Source organism: Colias croceus, chromosome 23 (genome assembly GCF_905220415.1).
Source record: "Colias croceus chromosome 23, ilColCroc2.1".
Classification (NCBI taxonomy): Eukaryota; Metazoa; Arthropoda; class Insecta; order Lepidoptera; family Pieridae; genus Colias; species Colias croceus.
In genome coordinates, this window is record NC_059559.1 from 841,784 (window position 1) to 866,744 (window position 24,961).

General features: G+C 36.5%; 1 protein-coding gene across 1 annotated transcript; it reads left to right on the plus strand.

The window, feature by feature from the left end:
- Positions 1–11,475: 11,475 nt before the first annotated feature.
- On the plus strand, positions 11,476–24,777 carry LOC123702535 (homeobox protein Hox-A4). The gene is made up of 4 exons (XM_045650312.1): positions 11,476–11,869; positions 22,545–22,623; positions 23,611–23,752; positions 24,624–24,777. Exons 1-4 carry the CDS (start codon positions 11,476–11,478, stop codon positions 24,741–24,743), a joined length of 735 nt encoding a protein of 244 aa, XP_045506268.1. The 3' UTR covers positions 24,744–24,777.
- The last annotated feature ends 184 nt before the right edge of the window (positions 24,778–24,961 follow it).

Consider the following 24,961-nt stretch of genomic DNA (forward strand, 5'->3'; position numbering starts at 1 on the left):
ATAGATTTTGCATAGCTAAGTTAAAAGTTGGTACGTATGAAAAAAATGTTATTTATCTACTCAATCACATAACTATTTATATAAAAATAAATAAATAAACTATTTCTCATAAATAACGAAACAAATATATAGTTAGTTATCTTACTTAGGGGGGGTTAGGCGGTCAGCGAAAATTCAGCTATTCGCGCCTTAGGTGAGGTCCGCGTTTAGTATAATGGAATCAACGAGTTCCAAACTAAAAATCGTAAGCGCCATTCACATTTTTATCAAAAGGTGAATGAAAATACCTATTTAGTATTTTCTAAATCTAAAACAGTCAAGAAATCGAGAAGGTACCTACGTTTTTGTGATTTTATACCAATTATTATCGTAAAATACGGTTGCACTTGTAATGAGCATTTATATGATATTTTAGAGGTTTTGTTTTTATTGAGCAAAATATTTCCAATCGTGTTTTGGAAACAAGTTGGAAACAGTCATCCCATCACACTGCACACATACGTTCTGTAATACATATTATAAATTTCAGTGCGAAAAAACTTCAATATTTTCAATTAAAGCTCATAGATAACAGTCCATTTTGCCATTTTCACCTAATAAGGGGCCTTAAGATGCTTATTTAGAATCTTGTTTATCTCAGAAACATCTATAAGAATAAAAAAAAAAATATATTACCTATACTAGTTTTCCGCCCGCGGCTTCGCCCGCGCAGTCAAAGAAAAACCCGCATAGTTCCCGCTCCCGTGGGATTTCCGGGATTGCGTCATTTTCCCGGGATAAAAAGTAGCCTATGTCCTTTCTCGGGTATCAAAATATCTCCATACCAAATTTCATGACAATTGGTTCAGTAGTTTAGGCGTGATTGAGTAACAGACAGACAGACAGACAGAGTTACTTTCGCATTTATAATATTAGTATGGATTGTGCTTGATAGCTATTACTTATAGGTATGTGTTGTATGCATCACAGAAAAACTCAAAATTTTTCAGTGCCGCGCCGACGGAGTTGCGTCGGTCAGCCAGTAATATAATTAGTAAACGATAGTTTATAATATTATCATCAATATTACTGTTCACTTAAGGCCTGAATCGGGTAGAATCCCCTTTTGATACCGAAAATTAACTCTAGTTATAACCGTTTTTCTTCTTAGATTCTTAATGTACATATCTAAAAAAAATGTATATTAAAGTTTCGAATATGATAAAGGGCATGGTTGTTTTAATTTGTTTATTTTACAATCAGGATTTTTGGAAAAAAATCATGAACTGAGGTCGATTTTTGGACTTTAAACTAAAACGCTAAGTCAATATAACGTCAATTATTGTAGTGTTTTTACAGTGTGTTTATGAAATTGAAACACAGGGCATGGTTGTTTTAAATTTTGATTCCATATCCAAATATCTTTTTAATAATTTTTATACGTACTTTTTAACCGACTTCAAAAAAAAGGAGGAGGTTATCAATTCGGCAGTACCTATGTTTTTTTTTTTACTACGGTAGATTCGCGCCGGTCTCCTGATCCCGCCTTGTAAATCACCTAGCAAGGTCGCTAGCTATTAAGGCCTTAATAAAATAATAAATTCAAAACAAATCTATAAATATTTTATGTGCCTACTTTTAACAGACTATGATAATCAAGTTATTAGATGATAAAAATTACATAGGCATTTTGTGTAAACAAAATGGAGCGATACGATTGTAAAAGAGGATGTTCTATTTTTTTATTCCTCCTTAAAAATATCAATAATGAAAAATGTAAGTACTTGGTTTTGATTATCTGATTCATAATTTTCTTTTAAAGCGATCGACATCATAACAAGAATAAATATTTGTTTTCATGTTATTAGTCTACAATCTGTTAGTAAGGTATGATCACGCGCACCGATTGCACCGATTTCGATTAAATTTGGAATGAAAGTAGTTGCAGTCTGCAGACCTAGGTTCTTTTATTAAATCACTCCTTTAGAGCTAAAGTAGGAGATAATACTATTTTCCCTTGGTTTTATCCGCAGTTAAAACCACGTAAGATAAAATTTATAATTATGTGCATTATTTATGTGCATTTAATGCACATTAAAAGTCCCTTTCCATATATTTATACTTTCCATAAAATTTTTATTTAATTTTATACCACCTCCATGGTTACCCGCTCCTTGTTTTCATTTACTGCCTCCGAAATTCGGTCTCCGCCATTTAGCGTTGATTAATTATTATATTGTTCACAGATTAATAACAGCACAAATTCAATCTGGCAACACGCTATTAATAAAAGCGGGAAATTGCGGTTACAGATTAAATACATTTTATTATTATCTTTGTTTTCGTGTTGTAGGTAATGAAATAATTTATGGTCTGTGGAATGTCGTTTTTAATGTTTACGTTTTACAAATTCAAAAACTTATGCCAGTGATAATTTTCCAGTTATGTTCGAATTATTATACAAATAATGAATAACATAGTTAGTTCGACACTATTCTACTAAAATAAGTAGTTTTGATAATTGATACTATAACCGATACTCATATTTACTACTATGCATAGTTACTTCAATATTAATTTAAAACAAAAATCTAAGTACTTAATTTAATATTTTTCATTACCAAGCGATAAAAGTTAAGACAACAATAATTTTGAAATACCAACTCAAAGGACTTATTATGAACATCGCGGCCCTATTCCAAATCAAATTGCAATGACATTACGTCACTTGTGCCACAGATTAAATATTTAATTGTTTTTTTCGTCGCGTGTCGGCACTTGAACAACATGTTTTCGGCCTTATAACGAGGGTTGCCAACAATGGATGACAAATTGGCCGACGACAAAGGAATCAGGTTTATTGGGATACGTTATGAGGGTACTCGGCGCGTTTCGGGATTAGGGAAAGATGTAGAGTCGCTTGAATATGTTGTTTAAAGGGATAATGATTATTTAAATATAAAATGCACAATGATTGCATTTTATTTCCTACAAAATTAATAACCAACAATATTTTATCATAATATCTCAAAAGACTCACTACGTATAGTAACTTGCAAGTATAAAACTATAAAATCACCATGGAATAATAGGTTTAATGACCCATAACACTTATTTAAGTTAGATCTTACTTGACATCAAATAATATGCTGATTAAATACATAATTTTTTGTACCAACAAAATTTACTATCAATTGAGACACAAGGCGACTCCATGCAACCTCTGTTCCCCATGATACAGTAGGTATGCAGATAATGAGATAGTAAGCTGTGTAAACTGTTATATTGCCTCCGGTTATTACTGCAATATTATCTTGTCACAGAACAGAATTATTCCGCTAGTTTCCAAAGTAATGGAGCGGTATGGTGTACCTACATTGTATGTATATTTTTGGTAACATAGCTAGTGCCTATGGGTTTACTCACAGGGTCCCTAAGTAAAAAGTAGGCTATGTGCTGTCTGTAATTCAGAGTATAGTCAATCTCCTCACCATATTTCATACAGAAAACATTTCACACAAAAATATTAATTAAATACGTGACGTAGGTATATTTTTGTGCAATTTAAAGCGACAGGTATACACAGAGAAAGAAAAATACAAGCTTAACGTTTAGTTTCTATTCTTTTTTTTATGAGCAGTATTCAGGCACAATAATTCAGGTTAACTAAGATGCCACGATATAGAATTTGGCTTGGAGTTACTAGCTTTCAGCCTGCGGTAGTGCGGCTTCGCTTGTTCAAATTTTAAAACTTATACAGGTATCAAGAATATCTCATAATCAGTATCTAATAAAAAAAGAGCGCGTGTGCCGAGCACATGTGTCACAAGTAAAACTTCTTTGGCAAGATTCAAACATACAATCATCGCCTTAATCCATAACGTGACGGTATTACCATGACGTGACCTTGAAATTTTACTCTCAACGCGCCTTAAGAAGTTTCACTTAAAAATTTTCAACCACATTAAAAGAAAAGCAAATAAACATCCAAACATAAGATAATCCCCTACACTTGTAAAGAAATAAACAATTCATATCGCGAGGGGGGTAGTTTAATAAAATAACAATAAACATGTCGCCCGATTAGTGCATGTGATATATGTCGGCTGATAATAATCGGTGGAGTTTTAATCACTGTTCTGGAGCACGTGGCTAGGGCTGGCAACAATTAGTTTTTTTTGTGTTAAAATTATTAAAAATCATAGATAATTAGCCGTTTTTTCTATTAATCTATACACAGATTATTTCATTAAAACACTGCTTTCTGAACTTTCCATTCATGAAGTATGACGAATAAAAGGCGCTTTTACAACAAGTCTAGCCAAATTTCCTCGACGTTGCGATCGCTGACATGGGCGGCGGCGGCGGCGACGGCTTTTCAAGTCACCTGCTCTTTTGTGGACTTAAATAAAATTTTGAACTCATCGATGTGACAGCCCTAGCGCCAAGGGTGCGCACAGCGCAACGCACGAAAAGCGCATCATGGGATTGCGGGGACCTCCATTTTATACACTTTTTAGATCATCCTTTCGCACTGGCGCGAATAAACGACTATTGTAATATGTCGTCATAATCGTCGCATTACTAGATGACGTAACGGTATTTCCATAACGCGACCTTGAAATTTTAATCTCAACGTGCCTAAAGAAGTTTCACTTCAAAAACTGAAAACATGCTTAACCTCATGAAATTATTCTATTGTCACCTATACTAATATTATAAAGCTGAAGAGTTTGTTTGTTTGAACGCGCTAATCTCGGGAACTACTGATCTGATTTGAAAAATTCTTTCGCTGTTAGAGAGCCCATTTATCGAGGAAAGTTATAGGCTATGTATCATCACGCTACGACCAACAGGAGTGGAACCACGGGGGTAAAACCGCGCGGAGCAGCTAGTGCTTGATAAGTGTGAATTTTAATTTTACAGTTTTAACTGTCCGTTTAAAGTTGTTCAAAATCTTGTCTAAAGGAGTTAGTTACACACTATAGCATACAATCTAAGCTAATAAAAGCGTGTAAAAAAATTACCTACCGTTTAAACCGCCCAAATAAATTACCATTTAAAACGCCCAAATGTAAAAGTAAGACGTTTGTTACCGCGAGTGTGAAAAAGGGCACCCTCTTAAAATCGTTTCATTATCCAACCCTCGAAGCTTCGCAATAACGTTGTCGCTATTATAGCACGTTTTATTGTGTTGCTGGTGTTATATTTTGCTTAATAATTCATTTAGAACGCAAATTAGGTAAGGAGATACTTATATTTTGTGACAGGTGCTGTAGGATAATTTTGTTTGGCCGCGATAGTCAAACATTACCTACATTTAATTGTATGAAAAAATCCTAAATTACAGTTTTAAAGTTTAATAAGAATTTATTATTTATATTGATACTAATAATTTAAATACTAATATTGAAATAATAGATAGGCAATCTAAAACATATAGGATTATAGGTTCCTACAATATATTGGTCGCGTTCCATTAAAATAATATTGTAAATGATTGTAATCATTCTGTGTAATCATTGAAATCATATTTTATACTAGTGGTCCGCCCCGGCTTCACCCGTGGAACATATTTCGCAATAAAAGGTAGCCTATGTCCTTTATCGGGTATCAAAATATCTCCATACCAAATTTCATGCAAATTGGTTCAGTAGTTTAGGCGTGATTGAGTAACAGACAGACAGACAGAGTTATTTTCGCATTTATAATACCTATTAGTATGGATTGGTTCAGTTGTATGTTTGAACAAACAATTAGCAAATCGATAGACTATTCTTTTAAATCTAAAACCAGAAACCATGAAAGAGACTCTTTAATAATAATTTTAGAAAATATACTAAAAACCTAATATACTTAATAGAGATCAATTCAATAATGTATTATTATTATAAACTAGCTGTTCCCCGCGGCCGCGGTTTCACCCGCATTGCTCCGCTCCTGTTGGTCTTAGCGTGATGATATTATACAGGGTGTAATCGTTAAGTGTGCACAAGCGATTATTCCGTAACTATTGCAGATACCAAAAAACTTTAAACTGATATCGACAGTACTTAACCTAATGAGTAAAATGGCCATAATAAATTTTTAAAAATAAAACGAGAAATATCCAAAAATGTTACATTAAACGCTCCCATACATTTTATTTCCCATACATTTTGTATTCATAGCAGATTTTCAAGTGACGTCCTCATTGTACAATACAATGAGGAGCTCTATTTACAGTTTCTAAATGAACTTCCCTTCAAATTTGCGAAGTAATTAAAGCAGAAAACCAAAAAAAGAAAGAAAAAGCTAAAATCTTTCATAATAAATGTACTAGGTTGATCCAAAAGTAATGATAATTGGGAATTTCCTGTGCACATAAAAATATAAAATAAATGTTTTTTGCTTGCTCATGTATTCACTAAGTAATCATAAAAAAATCATATCAACAGGCCACGTTTCCAAATATTTACATTAATTTGAATGTGAACCGTGCGTGCCAGAATGTTTCCCGACGAAAAGAAGAAACAACGACATGTAGAGGGTAAATTTCTAAATTTTTAATGATATCAGGATAATTTTTTGTCACGTTTTGTGATCATGGACGTTACCCGAGTTCACCATGTTTATGCTGAAACCAAAAAACAATCAATGTCCTGGATGCGAGCTTCCAAAGTGACGATGAAGAAATTCAAAGTGAAAATCAGTAGGTTAGATTAAAGCGGTAGTTTTTTGGGACGCTGAAGGAATAATTATGGTGGAATATTTTAAAAAGGTAGCCACTTTATTAGGCTCTTACTAAAAAAAGATTGCGTTAGGTTAGTAACGAAAAGAGACATGGCAAACTGCGGACCCAACGCTGTTTCACCAAGCAACGCACCAGATCACAAAGCGTCAGTTGCGATGGCTGCCATTCAAAAATCGGCATTCCAAATGCTTGAACACCTACCCTATTTTTTAGATCTAGCTCCTATTTACTCTTATATCTCTTTCCTCGGCACAAGAAACACTTTCCTAGCAATAAATTATTTAAAGACGACAGCGAAGTGATAGAGGGGTTTTTGTGGATGAAGTCAAAGTTTTTTTTTTAAGTTTAGGAAAAAAATATTGAAGTATATTTTCTAGTTAGAAGACTATGTAGAGAACAACATAATTATTATAACTGTAATGACCTTGTTTAATATTGATTATCATTACTTTTGGATCAACCCATGTACATGGGATATTCGTATCTCATACTAAATGTATGGAAGGGTTTCAAGTTAATTTTTTAGATATTTCTCGTTTCATTTTTAAAAATTTATTATGGCCATTTTACTCATTAGGTTAAATACTTTCGATATCAGTTTAAAGTTTTTTGATATCTGTAATAGTTATGGAATAATCGCCTGTGCACACTTAACGATTACACCCTGTATAGCCTATAGCCTTCCTCGATAAATGGGCTATCTAACACCGAAAGAATTTTTCAAATCGGACCAGTAGTTCCCGAGATTAGCGCGTTCAAACAAACAAACAAACAATCAAACAAACAAACTCTTCAGCTTTATAATATTAGTACCTATAGATTATGTAATCTTACCTACATATTTTAAACAATTCAAACAATTCTAAGTAGTTATTACAACTTACAAGAGAGTAAAAACTAAAAAGTGCATGTTTCGGTTATAAAAATAGGTACGTACTTAGTACATTTTTTTTAAGGCATCTAACTATATCTTATTTAATTCTTTATGTGAAGAACAAAAATTTGTTCCCGCTTTTACGACGAAGAAGATTGACTCATGATTATGTGTCGCTCAAATTCAATGTTATTTTCTGTCGATATTTTAGATCAAAATTTCCGCCTGCGGCTTAGTGGGCTTAGCCCACGTTTTCAAAGAAAAACAAAAGTAGGTAGGTAGTTCACGTTCCTGTGGGATTTCCGGAATAAAAAGTAGCCTATGTCTTATTCTGAGTCTTCAGCTACCTCATACCAAATTTCATTGAAATCCGTTCAGTTGAATAAGTAGTAGTTTCATCTGCATTTTCCTGTCATCGCCATTTATAGGAAAATCTATATAGCGCTGTATTTTCTTTCAAATTCAATCCTCTGTTAAATTCATTGATTCCAATGGTAACATATTGCCCATTGGTAAAAATTGAGCAGATAATATTAATATTATTATTTATACTACACTAGCTTATCGCACGCGGCTTCGCTCGCTTTGTCTAAAACCTAATATTAAACCCTTCCTCTTGAATCACTCTATCTATTAAAAAAACCGCATCAAAATCCGTTGCGTAGTTTAAAAGATTTAAGCATACAAAGGGACATAGGGACAGAGAAAGCGACTTTGTTTTATACTATGTAGTGATGATGATACTACTGGACCGGTTTGAATAATTCTTCCAGTGTTAGGTAAATGGCCTATTATTATGAAGACAAAAATAGACTTTTTATAATACAGTCTTCATTCAACAAAAATATTACCTACAATTAATATTTAATACTATTTTATATTTATTATGCATACTTACTACGTACATTTGACACGCACACACGCATACATTTTATGGTTATGGTCAATGAGAAAAAAGGTGAAGAAGATGAAAGATATCCATACTATACTTAATATTATAAATGTGAAAGTAACTCTGTCTGTTTGTCTGTTACTCAATCACGCCTTAACTACTGAACCATTCTAAAACCAATTTGTATGAAATTTGGTGTAGATATATTTTGACATAGGATAGGTTTTATCCCGGAAATCCCACAGGGACGAGAACTAATCGGGTTTTCTTTGAAAACGCAGGCGAAGCCGCGGGCGGAAAGCTAGTAAGAAATAAATAAAAAAATATATGTGTACAATTTCAAGTTTTATCAATTACTTTATCACTAGGAACCTAGGTACATCTTCGATGAATTGTTACGTAACCGGGAAAAATACCGGGCCGAATTTAATTTCTTCACTCTAAGGTAGGTATATTACAAGCTTTCCGCCCGCGGCGGTATAGAAACAGATTTTAGACCTTTATGTTATTAGGTACCTAGGTAATGGCTAATTATAAGATGGAAAATGAATCGCAACATCGAGAATGAGGTACTTCGCTACAGCTTATTTGCTTAAAAATGCAACATCTTATTTTCTTCTCTCTATATACCTATAAACAGTGGTGGACGTTTAATAACCAATTATTGATACACCCACAGGATACACCACTCTTTTATTAAAATTTTAATTTGTTTTGAATATTTTTTCTTTCTTCCTATTCTTTATTTTATCTCAATTTGATACAAAATAATTATATTTTATATGCAAAAATTAGGTTACTTAGTTGTTATTAGAACGTTTACAAATAATTTTTTTTATTGCTTACTTTGGTGCAGAAGAAATCCTACGAACAAAAAATGCGAAATCAACTCTATCTGCCTGTCATCTATACTCTCTTTTAGGTACGTGCCTCATCTATAGGATAGATATATGGATGACATTTAGTACAAAGTCTGAAACCCGAGAAAGTGCATAGGATAGTTTGTGTCCAGAAAATTTTACGGGAACGGGTTCTATGCGAGTTTCTCTACTACGCGGGCGATGCCGCGGGCGGATAGCTATATTATGTGTGAAAGTGAATTAGTCGTAGATAACACGTCACTACCTAATTGTCAAAATATCTCTTCGAAATCCCCTTAAAACTTAAACGCATTAACTGCAATGTCAAAGATAATTAATTTAGCAGCCTGAAAATCAGCGCTGCTTTTGTGCAGCATTTTGCTGAGGCTGTAGGTATCCGTTTGCCTAATTGTAAGATAAATTTTTTAATGTGTTTGGCTGTTTTTTTTTTGGCAATGAATTTCTTTTCTTTCTTTCTTTCAATTTCCAAGACATTCTCCTATTGGTAAATGACCAGATTTTCATATCAAAATACACATAGACGTTAAAGCGCTCTTCGGAATCCCCTTAAAAGTCGAGTAGGTATTGATTTTTATTATTTACGATACCTGCTCGTCCAATATTTCAGGCGAGCGCTCAAGTACCAGCTTATGAAATTAAATTGTTTCAGCGAGAGACGTGCAGGCAAGACACACAGGGACGGATTGCCATTTCAATATTTAAATTTACTAATTTTAATTGCCATATGACTAAAAATTCTTTTACCATAAGCAAGCTACTTCTTTACCGATTAAAATAGGCCATTTTAGCTATTTTTAACTACCCAATTTCTGGAGAGCTGTTTGGATAATCTGTCAGTTTGTTAGCCATTTATCTAGATTAATATTATAAAGCTGAAGAGTGTGTTTGTTTGTTTGAACGCGCTAATCTCAGGAAGTTGTGGTCCGATTTGAAAAATTCATTCGGTGTTAGATAGCTCATTTATCGCGCCTTGCATCACGCTAAGACCAACAGGAGTGGAGCCACGGGGATTTAACCGCGGGGTGCAGCTAGTGTGAAAATATACGTCAAAAGTCATAAAACTACGTTTGCTCACGTGGTACTGATAATTTTATTGAAATTCCATCAGACGTTTTTGCGCGATATAGTTCTGTTACCTACATTTTACCTCAATCTTCATTCCATTAAAATTGTTAGTTTGTAAGAATTTTAAAGTTTATTAGGAACGTTTACCAAGTTGTAAACGTTTGTTTCGTTTGTACGTTACCTTTGTAACCACGTCTTGGGTTGAAACTACTACTTACCAGTGGAAATTCTTTTCTATGCCTGATGATAAAGTCTGTCTCTCCACTGATCTTACCGAAATGATTTGAATTAATGTTCTATCCGAAAATATATACAGGTACTAGCTTTCCCGCGTTTTAAAAGAAAACACCGCATAGTTCCCGTTCCCGTGGGATTTCCGGGATAAAACCTATCCAAGTTACCCTCTATATGTGAGCTAAATTTCGTTGTAATCGGTTCTGTAGTATTTCCGTGAAAGAATAACAAACACACATACATCCATCTTCACAAATTTTCGCATTTATAACATTAGTTAGGAGTTAGAACTATGTCAAGTTAATTAAATCTATAGTTTAAGGCAATTTTTAATTCGAAAAGAACTAAAATGGGAAGATTTCTTACTACCACTATTCATTGTTATTTTTGTTAAATGGTTCTTAATTTTCTACGATTAGTTACTTATTCCATTACCAGCGTTACAATTAATTCAATCAGTATTAGAAAATCCTAATGAACCTTACGAACTTAATATACGTTCAAATCCGTGCCTGCCTCAATCAAAGGTCTGCCGACCACAAATCACTGTACCACCACTCCCACTAAATCTGGCTCCGCCCACACGCGCATGCGTATCACCAGCCAATCAGAGCACCCCTTTCAACCCCCCAGGGGGCCACAATCAACCCTCAATTGAGATTATTCCCTGTCATTTTTTCGCTCTCAAGCGATCGTCTGGCCCCGCCTTCATTTAATTTAAAATCGTCATAACCGCAATCGCCTTCGACCTGTCAATAAGTGGACTGTATTATTTAATGGACCGCGCTGATGATGTCGTGCTATTATGTGATCTAAGATGGATACGAGACAGGTGTACCCGAATCTGACGGATCTGCTGTACCAACAGAACTTGGAGCGTTTGGAGGGCGACAAATTCGACAGCGACAGATTCGACCATGAGAGATATGAAAACGATCGGTCCACGTCAGTTTCCCTGGAGGAGGAAGACAGTTCGTCGGCTTTCGGGGTTGATTTAAGCGGGAAGAATACGAATTTGGCCGGGAAGTCGTTTACAATTGCTGCTATATTGGGTTTGACGAAGTCTGAGGAGGATGTAATGAACCTGAGCGTGCAGGAGCGCTTGCAACAGAATCAGAAACATTTGCAGAACTATTTGTATTCGGGACATGAAGTGCCCAGGATCAATGATGGTTTCTGCAGACTTGGCGTGCCGACGGCGCTGCGGCAAGGTAAGTTTTACATTTTAATTGCTGAAACCCAAACATTTATTTATGCAATTAGACTTCTTATAAAAGCACTTTTGAATCGTCATAACATTTTTTAACATTTACCACCGATGCAGAAAGCTGTATCTATGGAGAAGAACCGGCAAGAAACTACATAGTTGCTCTTTTAACCCCTCAATCCCGGTGTCTAACTATCTAGATCTGGATGACATCGCATGCGTAATTTCTAAAATGGCGGCCAGAAATTGCCTTTCACAAAAAAATTAATTATTCCGCATTCAAGCCATATTTTATCATTCTGAAAACGACAATTTACTCATTGATATATTTCCTATCTTATAAAAATTGATATGATTATTAGGCCCGCTTTGCCCTTTGGATTCGGAACCCCAAAAAGGCTTTCAGAAATTAAATCAAATAATTACGCGTTTGATAATTTACGCGAAGACAGGAAGAACAACAGCAAAAATAACTTCTATCGGCTAGTTATTTATTAAATTATAACCTTTTAATGCAAAGGACTACAATTTTGAATGATTTAAAATATGCCCAGTTATTTACCTGCTATAAAAACATTTTTATTTTTAAACTAGCTTCCGCCCGCGACTCCGTCCGCGCGGATGTCGGTCTTCGCGTGGATGGTTGATTTCCCCATTTTGAGTAACTCTGACAATGACATTTGATATATATATTTATTGGACCCAAATACGGCTAGGCCTATAATAATACGCAACGTGTGTTCGCGGTTCTACAGAACAACATCTATGGATAAAACTGAAAAATTAAGATTAATTTTTTTTCTACGTATTTTTCCAGGATAAAAAGTATCCTATTTTACGCCCAGGTTAATAAGGTATAATTATACCAAGTTTCATCGAAATCGAACCGTTAGTTTTCACGTGATGTCTTCACATACAGACAGACAGACGAATTTTTTTTAATCTGCTATTAAACACTTGACCGTAATTGGAAGCTTACTTATTGAGAAGGTACCTAGCTTTTTCCGCCTATTTTCCCTCTCTTTCTCGTTGTATATATGCTATCTCTCTCGCACACGGCACACCTCTCACCAGGTGGCGCGGCCGGCGCACGATAATGTGCAGGCGCTAGATCTTCTTCATTGGCGTCTAGCTTCCGCCGCGAGAAGGTTGTCTACAAGACTACAACCTTGGTGCTATTAAGTATTAAGTATTGCATATTGCAAGTGCTAAAAGTGTGAAAAAGTGTATCCCGTCGGATCGGTACAGTGAGTTATTTTTACATCTATTGTAATGACATTTTACTTAAAAATGAGCAAAAATCTTTTAAATCGACGGTATATCCGTTGGACTTTATTTAAAATGCTGAGGTCTTTTAGTGAATCCTTCAGCAATAGTTTATTTTTCAATATGCTTTAAATACTTAATAGCATGTTAGATATTTAAAATTAACGATACAACCGTTACATTTTACGTGAAATAGTAACTTTTCTTTTGAAATATTTTATAAGTAATGCAATATATACTAATGAATATTTGAATTTCTAATACTGTGAGTAAAGCAGATTTTAACGGATTTACCGTTCGGCTTTACTCGTATCGTTAATATTACTTTTGTGATTATTTGATATTGACTAAATATATCAAATACCCTCTCTTTTATATAGATATTTTTATTTTATTTCATTTTTAATGTGTTTTTATTACAAGGTTACAAGTGAATATTAATAGTATGTATGGATAAATCCAAGGCTAATCCTATGAGCCAACTCAAAGCTTAACAGGCATGCAATCCATTGCTACGACTTTATTACATTGTCGTTATCACTAGGAACGGTTCGGAGTATAGTTTATAACTAAAAATTATCGAACGAGATGAGTCAGCTCAAAGAACAAATTATATAGGTATTACCTATAACAGGAACAAATTGATGTTAGCGTAATTGCACGAATCACAACGTGTCCGAACATGTCGAGATATGTTATAAATCGTCCGGGAGTTAGCCGCTCATCTGAATAATGATGGAATACGCACAATGCACATGTTCAGTAGGTACCATGAACGTACCACACATTCAAAAGTATCCGTAGTCTATACGTGTCCTTTTATGAGTATTAATCTGATCCGTATATAAGCGAAAATAGACATAGGTATTACACACAGCAATTTTGGTTTGAAAATTACTTTTATTTATATTACGTTTCCTATGTTTCAAATGATGCAACTTTTTGGTTAAAACGAGTAAGTGCCAAAATTTTACATTTAAATTTTCTAGTTTGGAAAGAGACGTTATCGTATAGTTATCGAGATACCTTAATTAGAAATTAAATTTAGAGACATTTCAAAGGATTTACTATTCACATATTCTAACGTTTTAGAATAATATTATAAACTTGTACACCTTGACAAAAAGTAAAAAATTGCGGGTGAGCGGAGATTATTTTGTGCAATAAAACCGTCCTACGATGGTATGGCCACGTATGGCTGCGTTCGTAAGGAATGTTAACGGATATAAAGCAACTGAATGTGACATCGATTGTATGAACTAAATTAAATATGAATCGAAGTTCATTTTAAAATTTTGTGTAAATGATTTGAATTTTGACTTTATTAAATAGTTAAAGCCTTCTTTTTATATACATATACATAACAATTAATTACCATTGTCAAATCAATTCTTATTTCATCCTGGACAGCTGTTGCTAGCATTGGAAAATAAGTTAAAGTACCTTGTTACTATATTATTATTTTAAATGATTATTAACTTCTAATTTTATATTAGCACCTTAAATCTTGCTCGAAGCAGATTACATAAATGTGGCCGCTAGGTTTAACCGCTACTCCTCGCAGGTTAGGTTCGTTAGCCAGGTTAAACCCACCCTCGCAGGGTTATTAAGTATTTTTGGGAAGGCCCTACTTATTTCAAATTACAAACATCCCTCGCGCAGCTGTCGCTCGCAGGGAAATAGGTGCAAATATATCAGCCCTCGCGGGGCTTTGATTACAACCGCCCTCAAGGAGAAATGGTGGAAATATATATCAGCCCTCGCGGGGCTTTGATTACGACCGTCCCTCACGGGGAAATGGTGCAAATATATATCGGCCCTCGCGGGGCTTTGATTGCGGTTGGTGCAAATATACAAAGGATTGATCATTAAAATGATCATAGATATTTGCTTTCGTCAACGAGGACCCACGAAAATGTTAGAGATGACAGTAACGGATCTTCACTCTTCTAAGGTAGGTAGAAAAAGGTTTTGAAATCTAATTCACAGTGGGCCATCTATACAATATAAGTATAGTAATATAACCTAATAAATACAATAAAATAGGTAAGAGACGTTAAATAATGGACGCATGAAATGAATACTTTGTATCCTAAAAGGTTAGCTTACGCTTATTTAATCAGGAAACCACCATTGGTTTATCAATTATGGAAATTGCGACTTGAACAAATTGTATTTACCAATGCAGAGCCTCACAATGCAGAGAATCACAACAAAGGGAGGCGAGTCGGATCAAATATCATCTCGCAGATGATTTGTGGCGGTGGTTTCCAGGATTGTCACCAAGCCTTGTGTCAATGGTATATTTGTTATCGTAATTCCATGGCACTAGCCGACCAATTTTCACATAAAATCACCTGAAGAGATTTTTTAATCGCAAAGCGATTGAATGTAACAAATTACGATTGGTTATGTATAGTTGACCTCTCATAGGCCTACTTTAGTTGCCCGATCTTGTAGGCAATTTATTCGACTCGTTTATCAACCCGTTTGGCCTCATTATGGCACCCATGAGTTTTTCTTCAGGGCTCAAACAATAAATCGCTGAGGGATTAGGATAATCATTTGCTTAGACAAGTTTCTTGTCATCCCACCAGGATTATTATATTATATAATAAACTTATATGCAACTATTAACGTAAAACGTTTAAGGACTCAACGAGTGCTGTGAATTCTGACTATTGAGTTACTTAGGATAGAGGATAATTAATAACGGAAGGTCAATCCTTCCAAACAAAAGCCTCGTATTATTAGATATTACTTGGAACCCCTACCCTTCACGAGAAAGCTCTGCCAGATGACTTCACATTTCTTTGATTTGAAGGGGGGGGGGGGGGCAATAAATGCAATGCAATACAGACTATACGGCTTTTGAAACATTATAAATATACCAGATAAGCGAACTAAACCTTTCTGGTTTAGTTCTTGCTATATCGATATCCGTGCCTGCTTCTCGTGGTTGCGGTTGAATTAAGTTTATCAATGGTCATAAATGCAATTCTATACAGATGATATACTGCATTTTAAACATGACAAAGTCTAGTAAGCCAACTAAACTTTGCTAGTTTAGTTCTTACTATATCACTGTCCGTGGCTGCCTCTCGTGGTGGTTACAGATGACTAAAGTAACGTCCTGTCTTCGCATCCACAACCAACTGTCCTTTCATAATCTTAAAACAGATTCATTCGACATAGATCCCCACGAGTTCAGTTCTTCATTTTTGCACTCGAAAAACTGTGGACAACCCACGAGCAGTGCCTCCATTGGTAGCAGTTACAATCAAGGGGTAACTAAGGTAAGCTAGCCATATTAGGGATGTTGGAACAACCGACCATATTCAGGGCAACTTTCTTTGTCCAGTTTAACGTTTAGGCAGTCGTAGCATTCCTACGGAACAAAAATGGGATCAGATCTGCACCCTTAATGCAGTTAATCGAAAGGAGATACCTTCAGACGACGATAGTATTCAGAACGCACCATATTCCTGAACATAATAATGCATATTAATCTGTTGCCATTGTCCTGCAGCAGAATTCCTTAGCGATAATTTGTTCTCGTTAGAGCGAGCGAGGGTTGTAACGATCCCCCCCATCAGTTCCAAGCCTTGTCGTGGCCGGGGGGGCTCAGTAGCTTGGAGTGCCCTCGTGTACTCTGAGTGAAGCTAATTGGACGCGGAGGGGCTGAAAGGCCGGTCTGTCGTCTGACGACACGATTGGTTCGACGGCCAGGGATCCATATAGCTGGCTGGCTGGCTTGAAGGCCGGCTGGCCGGGCTGGCTGGAACCGGCTGGTCACACCGGCTGCCTCGCTGGCTGGCTAGGGGGCCGGCTGGCAGGCTGGCTGAAACCGGCTGCTCCACCGGTTGGCTGGCTGGCTGCTTTGGACGGCGACTGGCTGGCATGCTGTCACCGGCTGGTTGTCCGGCTGGCTGGCTGGCTGGCTGGATGGCTGGCTAGCTGGCTAGGATCCTCTGGGGGGCCAGGATTGGCTCAGGTGCCGTTGTGGTACGGCGAGGGATGGCGGCTAGTGGTCGCGGCCTGGTAATTTGGCTGGGCAAAACGGAGTTGGAAGGTCGATCGGGGCTCGTATTGGGTCTCGTTCCGACCGACTGGCAGGGGGCTGCGCTTTGCGGCGATGGATGGCGGCCAGAGGCCGCGCGCGTTGTTTTTTTTTTTGTTGGTAGTCTAACTACCAACAAAACTGGGGGCGGGATCCCGACGCGTCACTTTTGTGACACGCGGTGACTCCTGTAGGTGGGTGTAGGGCGGCGGCTGTTCTGGGACAGCCGTCTGCCAACTCGTAATCCGGTCCGTGGGGCCGGACCGAGGGCCGCCACCTCTGGTGTGAGGTGGGGGCTGCGAGGGAAACCTCTATAAAAGTGCGCCGGAGGGTCGTTTGACGCGTGACTCACGTTTCGGAGGGCCTTTCGGCGCGCGTCCTTCGGCCGGTCAGTGCTGGGGTCGAGGGTTTGGGGAACGCCGATGATGGAACGGGGAAAAATCCATCATCGGCGAGTGGGTGGCGTGAGCTCGTGTACGGCTTGCGCCACCCCGGGGTGGGCATTTGGTGGAGGGCCTGGAAACGGGCAAGTGGCGGAGAGCCTGGAAACGGGCAACTGCTGGGCGGGACATGCGGAAGATTGCGAATGTGTACCCGCATCCCGTCTAAAGCAGCGCGTTTGGTACACGGTGGGGTTTTGGTCGGTAGGAATCCGACATAACCCACGGCTCCTTCCCCGGGAGCCGTGGGTATCTTAGGCAAGATTTCCCCACTTGAAAAAAAAAAAAAAAAAAAAAAAAAAAAAAGGGTTGTAACGATAATATGAGAAATCCTAGTCAGTTCGAGGCCTGAACGACGTGTAAGAGTACTGCTATTTCAGTAGTAGTAGCACCGAGAAGGGCGAAGGTATTCTGGAAAGCAGAACTGAAGGCCCGGTCAGCAGCACCATTCACCTAATAGACAGTGTTTAGTGCTGCACCACTAGAATCTGACTCTGAAGGTATACAGAAATGTATACATTTTCCAAATATCAAATGTTATAGTCGGAAGAAAAATCCTATTTGCCTCCGTCTACCCAAAAGACATACGGAGTAGCTAGTAGAAGTTGGTTGAATTAGAATAAGTATAATTAAAAACCTTTGTTACTTACTGGATAAATTTGGCTCATTTCCTATCTGACGTTCATATAGCTGTTGATGGCCTAGATGTTATGCACAAACACTTTCATTATAAATAAGTCACGTTATGTAGTCCCGAGACTTTTGGTATATAGGTTCTGATGTAAACCATAACTATACCTTAAAATTAATTTGATTAAAACTTAACGTACTTAGCTGTAGTAATTGCAGGTTTGGGACACAGATAAGCTCTTATCATTTTAGTCTCTAACTTCTTGAGTTCATTATATGTTTCCAGTACAGAGTTTAAAACCTATCAGTTTTAAATAAATAATTCATGCATTGCACTGAAAGTACCAGCCATGTTTATATTATGATCGGTGGCGTTGGCTCTAAACATTAATAGACACCGCACGCTTTGGTTGGATGTTACATATTATCTGTATTATAATTTAAACCGCTTACCTGGTTTATTTTATTACCTTATCCAAGGGATGACCTTTTAATTTATTTGACCCTAAAAGTAAAGACCAAGGTCTCTACTTGTCCGCTAGTAGCAGGTTGGGTTAGAACTGTGTGAGTTGAGACAGCTGGTAAATCTATGTTATGAGGATTCAATGGTGCTTCTACAGAAGTCTAATTGAATAAATAAAGGTTTGAGTTTGAGGTATTCTTGCCTCGTCGGTGATGAGCTGTTGCTTAATTTTGTAAGTAACATCTAATTGCGTAATTAAAAGTCGTTACTTGCTCTTTCGCAGATTTACGCTAAAGATAGTGGAAATTGTAGTAACTTTAACTTTTCAAGCCCAAAAGGTTAACTAAGGTACGCTTGAACCAATCTCATAAGTTCTAATACTTTTAATCATTATGATTTACTTTTTGGTTCTTATTTGATTAACTTTTTATTGTTAATATAAATAATATAAAAATTTAAAAATTTGTGTGATTTATTGGTATACTATCTGCACACCTTACTCTTTCAAATAAAGAAATAAGTAATTACTTATGTACCTATTCAAATTCACATTGGCGTCCATATATTGTACACCAGGTGGGTAACAAACAGGTCTCAATAAGTAAGCTTCAAATTACGGTCAAGTGTTTAATAGCTGTGTTTTACCTGAAATAAAACACATATTAAATACTTACCTATATTTGAAGCTTACACTTAACGTCCACCTGTTGAGTATTTCGACTCAATGAAGAAGATCTAGCGCCTGCACATTATCGTGCGCCGGCCGCGCCACCTGGTGAGAGGTGTGCCGTGTGCGAGAGAGATAGCATATATACAACGAGAAAGAGAGGGAAAATAGGCGGAAAAAGCTAGGTACCTTCTCAATAAGTAAGCTTCAAATATAGGTAAGTATTTAATATGTGTTTTATTTCAGGTAAAACACAGCTATTTATTTTTTCAATATTTTCAATGTACCTTCAGAATTAGATCATTAATTTATGCAATTTGTAAACAATTATTTTGATAAAAATAGAAAACTTTTCATTTATTGTTGTATTTCGTCCTGAAAACTGTTTATTTTACATTATACTATACATATATTGCATTATACTAATATTATAAATGCGAAAGTAACTCTGTCTGTCTGCCTGTTACTCAATCACGCCTGAACTACTGAACCAATTTGCATGAAATTTGGTATGGAGATTTTGATACCCGAGAAAGGAGCATAGAGAGACATACCTAGGCTACCTTTTATTGCGAAATATGTACCACGGGTGAAGCCGAGGCGGACCACTAGTACTAAATATATAAAAAATATAAATAAATAAAACAAAAACAGAATGACAATAATGAATGTCAAACGCAAATTAAAACAACGAGTCCCTCACATTTGAAGGGGATTATATTAAAAAGGGTCCCCTTTATTTGATGTTCAATTACCCTTCCGTTTAGTCGTTAGTTTCATCAATTTCGATACATCTTTAAATTTGTTTTAATAAAGATTTATTACTTTTTTATCTAAATATTTTATTATCTATAAGTATTTAATTGCAATACCGAAGTATTTTTTAAAGATTTAAGCATACATAGATAAAGGGACGAATAGACAGCGACAGCGACTTTTTTTAGGTATGTGGTGATAGGAATATTTAATTGTATGGAAAACTAGCTTTCCGCCTGCGGCTTCGCCCGCGTTTTCAAAGAAAACCCCGCATAGTTCCCGTTCTCGTGGGATTTCCGGGATAAAACCTAGCCTATGTTGCTCAGTGAAGATGCAGCTTTCTAATGGTGAAAGAATTTTTGAAATCGGTCCAGTAGTTTATGCGTGAAAACCATACATACATAATTACAAACCTTTCCTCTTTATAGATAATATTAGTATAGATAGTATCAAAGATTAAATTGTAAAATTGTCATGATTTGAAAAAAGCATAACTACAAAGATTCTAGCCGGCTACTCTCTGTATAAACATAGGTACTGCTTTCCAAATCGGTGGTAACTATGTTATGACGATTCAAAAGTGCATTTAGAAGAAGTTAAATTAAAAAAAAATTGAGTTTAATTTTATGCTTTTTTTAATTTTATGTTTTACTAAAACAGCAAAGCAGCAATGAGAAATGTTGTGTGTCAAATGTAATGTTTTTTAATTGATTTAATGTAATGTAGTTGTATTCTTTACTCATTCATGATTCAAGTATTCGGTGACACCCGAAAGAATTGATTTTCGATCTTGCTCCGGTCGCCTGACAGGTTTAACAAGTGTTATCTGCGTTAAAAACAACCGACTTCAAACTTGCACTTGCAACATTTACAAATACCTACAGACAAAAATGCTCATAAAATAAAAACTACTGGGCCTATCCGAATAAAATTTTTATGGGACCAATTCGACACCATCCCGCATCGAACAAAAAAAGAATCATGTAATCGGTTCAGTAACCTGGGAGTAATCGGTGTACATACATAAAAAAAACATACCGGCCGAATTGATAACCTCCTCCTTTTTTTGAAGTCGGTTAAAAAACTGCTTAGGTTTACTCCCACACAGGTTACGGTCTACCTGCGCAGGTATACCTGGACCTGTCAGGTGTATCGTAACGTGTGTGGAAGCCATTACTCTAATCATTTTTTAGGTATGAAAACAAGATGTGGATCGATTCGCAAGCCTACCCAATATGCACACAATTTTTTATGAAAAAAATTCGCTTACGCTTTACTTGAAACACTGTGACTTATGATATCTATATATATAAAAATCAATGCCACTTTTCGTTGTAATTCCATAACTCGAGAACGGCTGAACCGATTTCGATAATTCTTTTTTTATTATATTCCTTGAAGTACGAGGATGGTTCTTATGTAGAGAAAACGTTAATATGTACCACGGGCGAAGCCGGGGCGGACCGCTAGTTTTTTATATAATCTAACTAAAATGTCACGTTTTTCGCAATTATGTAGCACCTATCACTGCAAACGTCAGTTGCGATATGGGAACCACTGAAAATCAGTGCTGCGGCTCTAAAGCCACAGATTTCCTGAGTGGTATCCCTATCCAACACACATACATTCAACCACACAATACCTTTGACCTATTGTTGTATAATGTAAATGGCATGCATAACAACTTCTTTTAATTGTAATTTTCATATTGTTTTTGTTCGATGCATGTTACTTTGTTGTTTTTTCTTTGTATGTTTTATTTCTTTTATTTTTGTGTGTTGGATTAAATGTTTTTTCTTTCTTTCTTTTCTTTCTTTCTTTCTTTCTTTCAATTATTACACGGGGACTACCCTGTTTTGATTCTCTTTCGAATGTCGAAATTTGCGAACATTTTCAGCTATATCTTTGATTGCGTTGGCTTATAAGTTTGATTTACATATAAGTAAGTACTTATTCGATATAAATTTCAGCTTGATACCCCTCCACGCTTCCTGAGAAAAAAAATTATAGGATTTTCCATCCACGTGAAGCCATTTACGAAAATCGCCATGCCATACTTTTCGGATGGTTCTAAATGGTCGCTATACCGCCGAAAATCAGCAAACTAGGAGGCCCGTGTCCCTGCAGTGGGAACGTAATCACTACATAGTACGATACCTAGTATAAAACAAAGTCGCTTTCTCTGTCCCTATGTCCCTTTGTATGCTTAAATCTTTCAAACTACGCGACGGATTTTGATGCGGTTTTTTAAATAGATACAGTGATTCAAGAGAAAGGTTTTAGTATATGTATAATTTATTAGGTTTTAGAAAAAGCGGGCGAAGCCGCGGGCGGTAAGCTAGTAAATTATATGGGCCGAATGCCAATGATAACGAGATTTGATTCCATTTTTTACAGATACCCCGAGGTCCGAGCTAAGGCCTCAAGTGGCGCAGATGAAAGCTGCGAGGTCACATTCAATATCCTGTTCAAATGGGTAAGAGTAAGACTAATTTTAACTTAGCTTTTAATTTACTTTCTTCTACTACAATCTGAAAATGAACAGTACAAATAGCATTATGCGATTTATATGTAACTATAAGAATAGGATCGTTTCTGCGCGATTTTGTGATGCCATAAGTGTTAATTTAAACTTATTAATCTACTAGCTTACCGCCTGCGGCTTCGCCCGCTTTCTCTTAAACGATTTGAGATTTACCTACCCTATCTCTCAAGTTGGATCGAACTGCACGTGGTGTGCGAATTTTATTATAATCGGTTAAGTGGTTTAGGAGTCCATTGAGGACAAACATTGTGACACGAGATTTATATACATATATTAAGATATTTTAGGTTCAAGTTTTAGAAATAATGTTTGTGCCTCATTTGGTATAAGAGTGAGGCAAAATCTATTTGCTTAGTTGTTAACCTATAACGCAATGTGGAAAAATAATTGTACAATATTGGTAAAGTTTTCTTGAATTTTTTTTTTTCATTCATTTAGGATCACGCTTCTCATTGTAAGTAGTGATTATTTTATGAACACAATGACCGCATGAGCAGCGTAGTTTGTGCGGCTACGGGAAGCTAGCTTCTAGCTAGAAGGATTTAAACACAAAGTAATTGATAACTTTTTTTAAGTCGTGGATTTATAACCTACTAGGTTTCCGCCCGCGGCTTCGCCCGCGCAGTCAAAGAAAAACCCGCATAGTTCCCGTTACCGTGGGATTTCCAGGATTGCGTCATTTTCCCGTGATAAAAGTAGCCTATGTCCTTTCTCGGGTATCAAAATATCTCCATACCAAATTTCATGAAAATTGGTTCAGTAGTTTTGGCGTGATTGAGTAACAGACAGACAGACAGACAGAGTTACTTTCGCATTTATAATATTAGTATAGACTATTTGAAGAAATTTTTACATCATCAACATCCATTGCTCATAGAGCAAATCTAGTACACCTTGTATATGGAATTTTCTTAACAGTTCTGGCAGAAGTAAGAGAATAAGGACAATCTTCACACCAGAGCAGCTAGAGCGTCTGGAGGCAGAGTTTGAGAGACAACAGTACATGGTCGGACCAGAGAGACTGTATCTAGCTCATGCTTTGCAGCTTACTGAAGCTCAGGTAAGGATTATCTCAAACTGCCCAATGAGGGTTGAGCTGTCAGGCTCTTATCTAGTGTTTTGGACTGTTGAGGGGCTGCCGCTGATGGGGTCGCGGACGGATTTTACCGCCTAGAATACCGTCAGTTTTTGAAGTGAAACTTCTTTATCGGGGTTGGAAAAAAATGTAGTGTAACATTTTTTCGTTACGCGTGACATTTTTCCGTTACGCGCCATCTTTTTCTTATCCCTACCACGCGTGATTCGACGTATTTCTGTAAAGTTGCATATAGTAAATTATTTTTTGAAACATAAGCTCATAAAGAAATTTCCCTTCTTACGTGTGTACACTATACTAGTACACGCACACATTTTTTTTTCATCTGGTGAAGGGCTGCAGTTGATGCGGACGAATTCTACCAATACCCGTGGCCCCGTCATTGAATCGGCCGGCTGACGGAACGCAGAGGTTTAGTCGGTAGAATCCGTTATCCGGCATAGTCAACGGCCTCTTGCCTGAGGCCATGCAAGATTTCTCCACATTATTTTTTTTATCTCCATCGTCAATTCTTTCTTATCCAATGGGCAATACATTTGCAGCGGCTGAAGTGAATAAAGTTTACCAATTTTTTACACAATTGTCAAAAGAATATAACCAATGTTTTTATTTTATCATAGATGATTATGTGTGAATTTTTTTATTGCACCACAAAGATCGTTATTTGAAAATTAAACACCTACTTGAGGCAGTTGTAGGAATTACATGCCACAGGGCTAATTTATTATATCTTATAGAATTTATAGAACATAATAATATAATTAAACCCGATTGCTGTAGCAATAAATACACAAGGAAGGGAAGGTAAGGTAAATAAATTTCACTCACGTTTTAGGTGAAAGTATGGTTTCAAAATCGTCGCATAAAGTGGCGAAAACATCACCTAGAAGTGACACAACAAAGGCTAGCAGTTCTCCAGAGGCACAGGCCCGAGGAACGAGAGGAGGATATTTAAGAGTATGATATTTTAGCCAGTAAACCGCTCTGAAGTTGCTGAGAGTCGCTGCGTTGTGAAGATTATCCCTACGCAATCTACAACTACTTACTAATTTTCTTTCTTAGATTAGTTTATATTTAGTGGACTGATAATGTGATGTTTACTAAAGCAAACACATAATTTTATTTATATAATGTTTGCCTAGATACGTGTGCTGATCTCACTTGCACCAACTT

Coding starts and splice junctions, on each gene's coding strand:
- LOC123702535 (XM_045650312.1), top strand. CDS start 11,476: ATGGATACGAGACAGGTGTACCCGAATCTGACGGATCTGCTGTACCAA. Junction 11,870..22,544: donor GCCGACGGCGCTGCGGCAAG/GTAAGTTTTACA, acceptor CATTTTTTACAG/ATACCCCGAGGTCCGAGCTA. Junction 23,753..24,623: donor TGCAGCTTACTGAAGCTCAG/GTAAGGATTATC, acceptor CTCACGTTTTAG/GTGAAAGTATGGTTTCAAAA.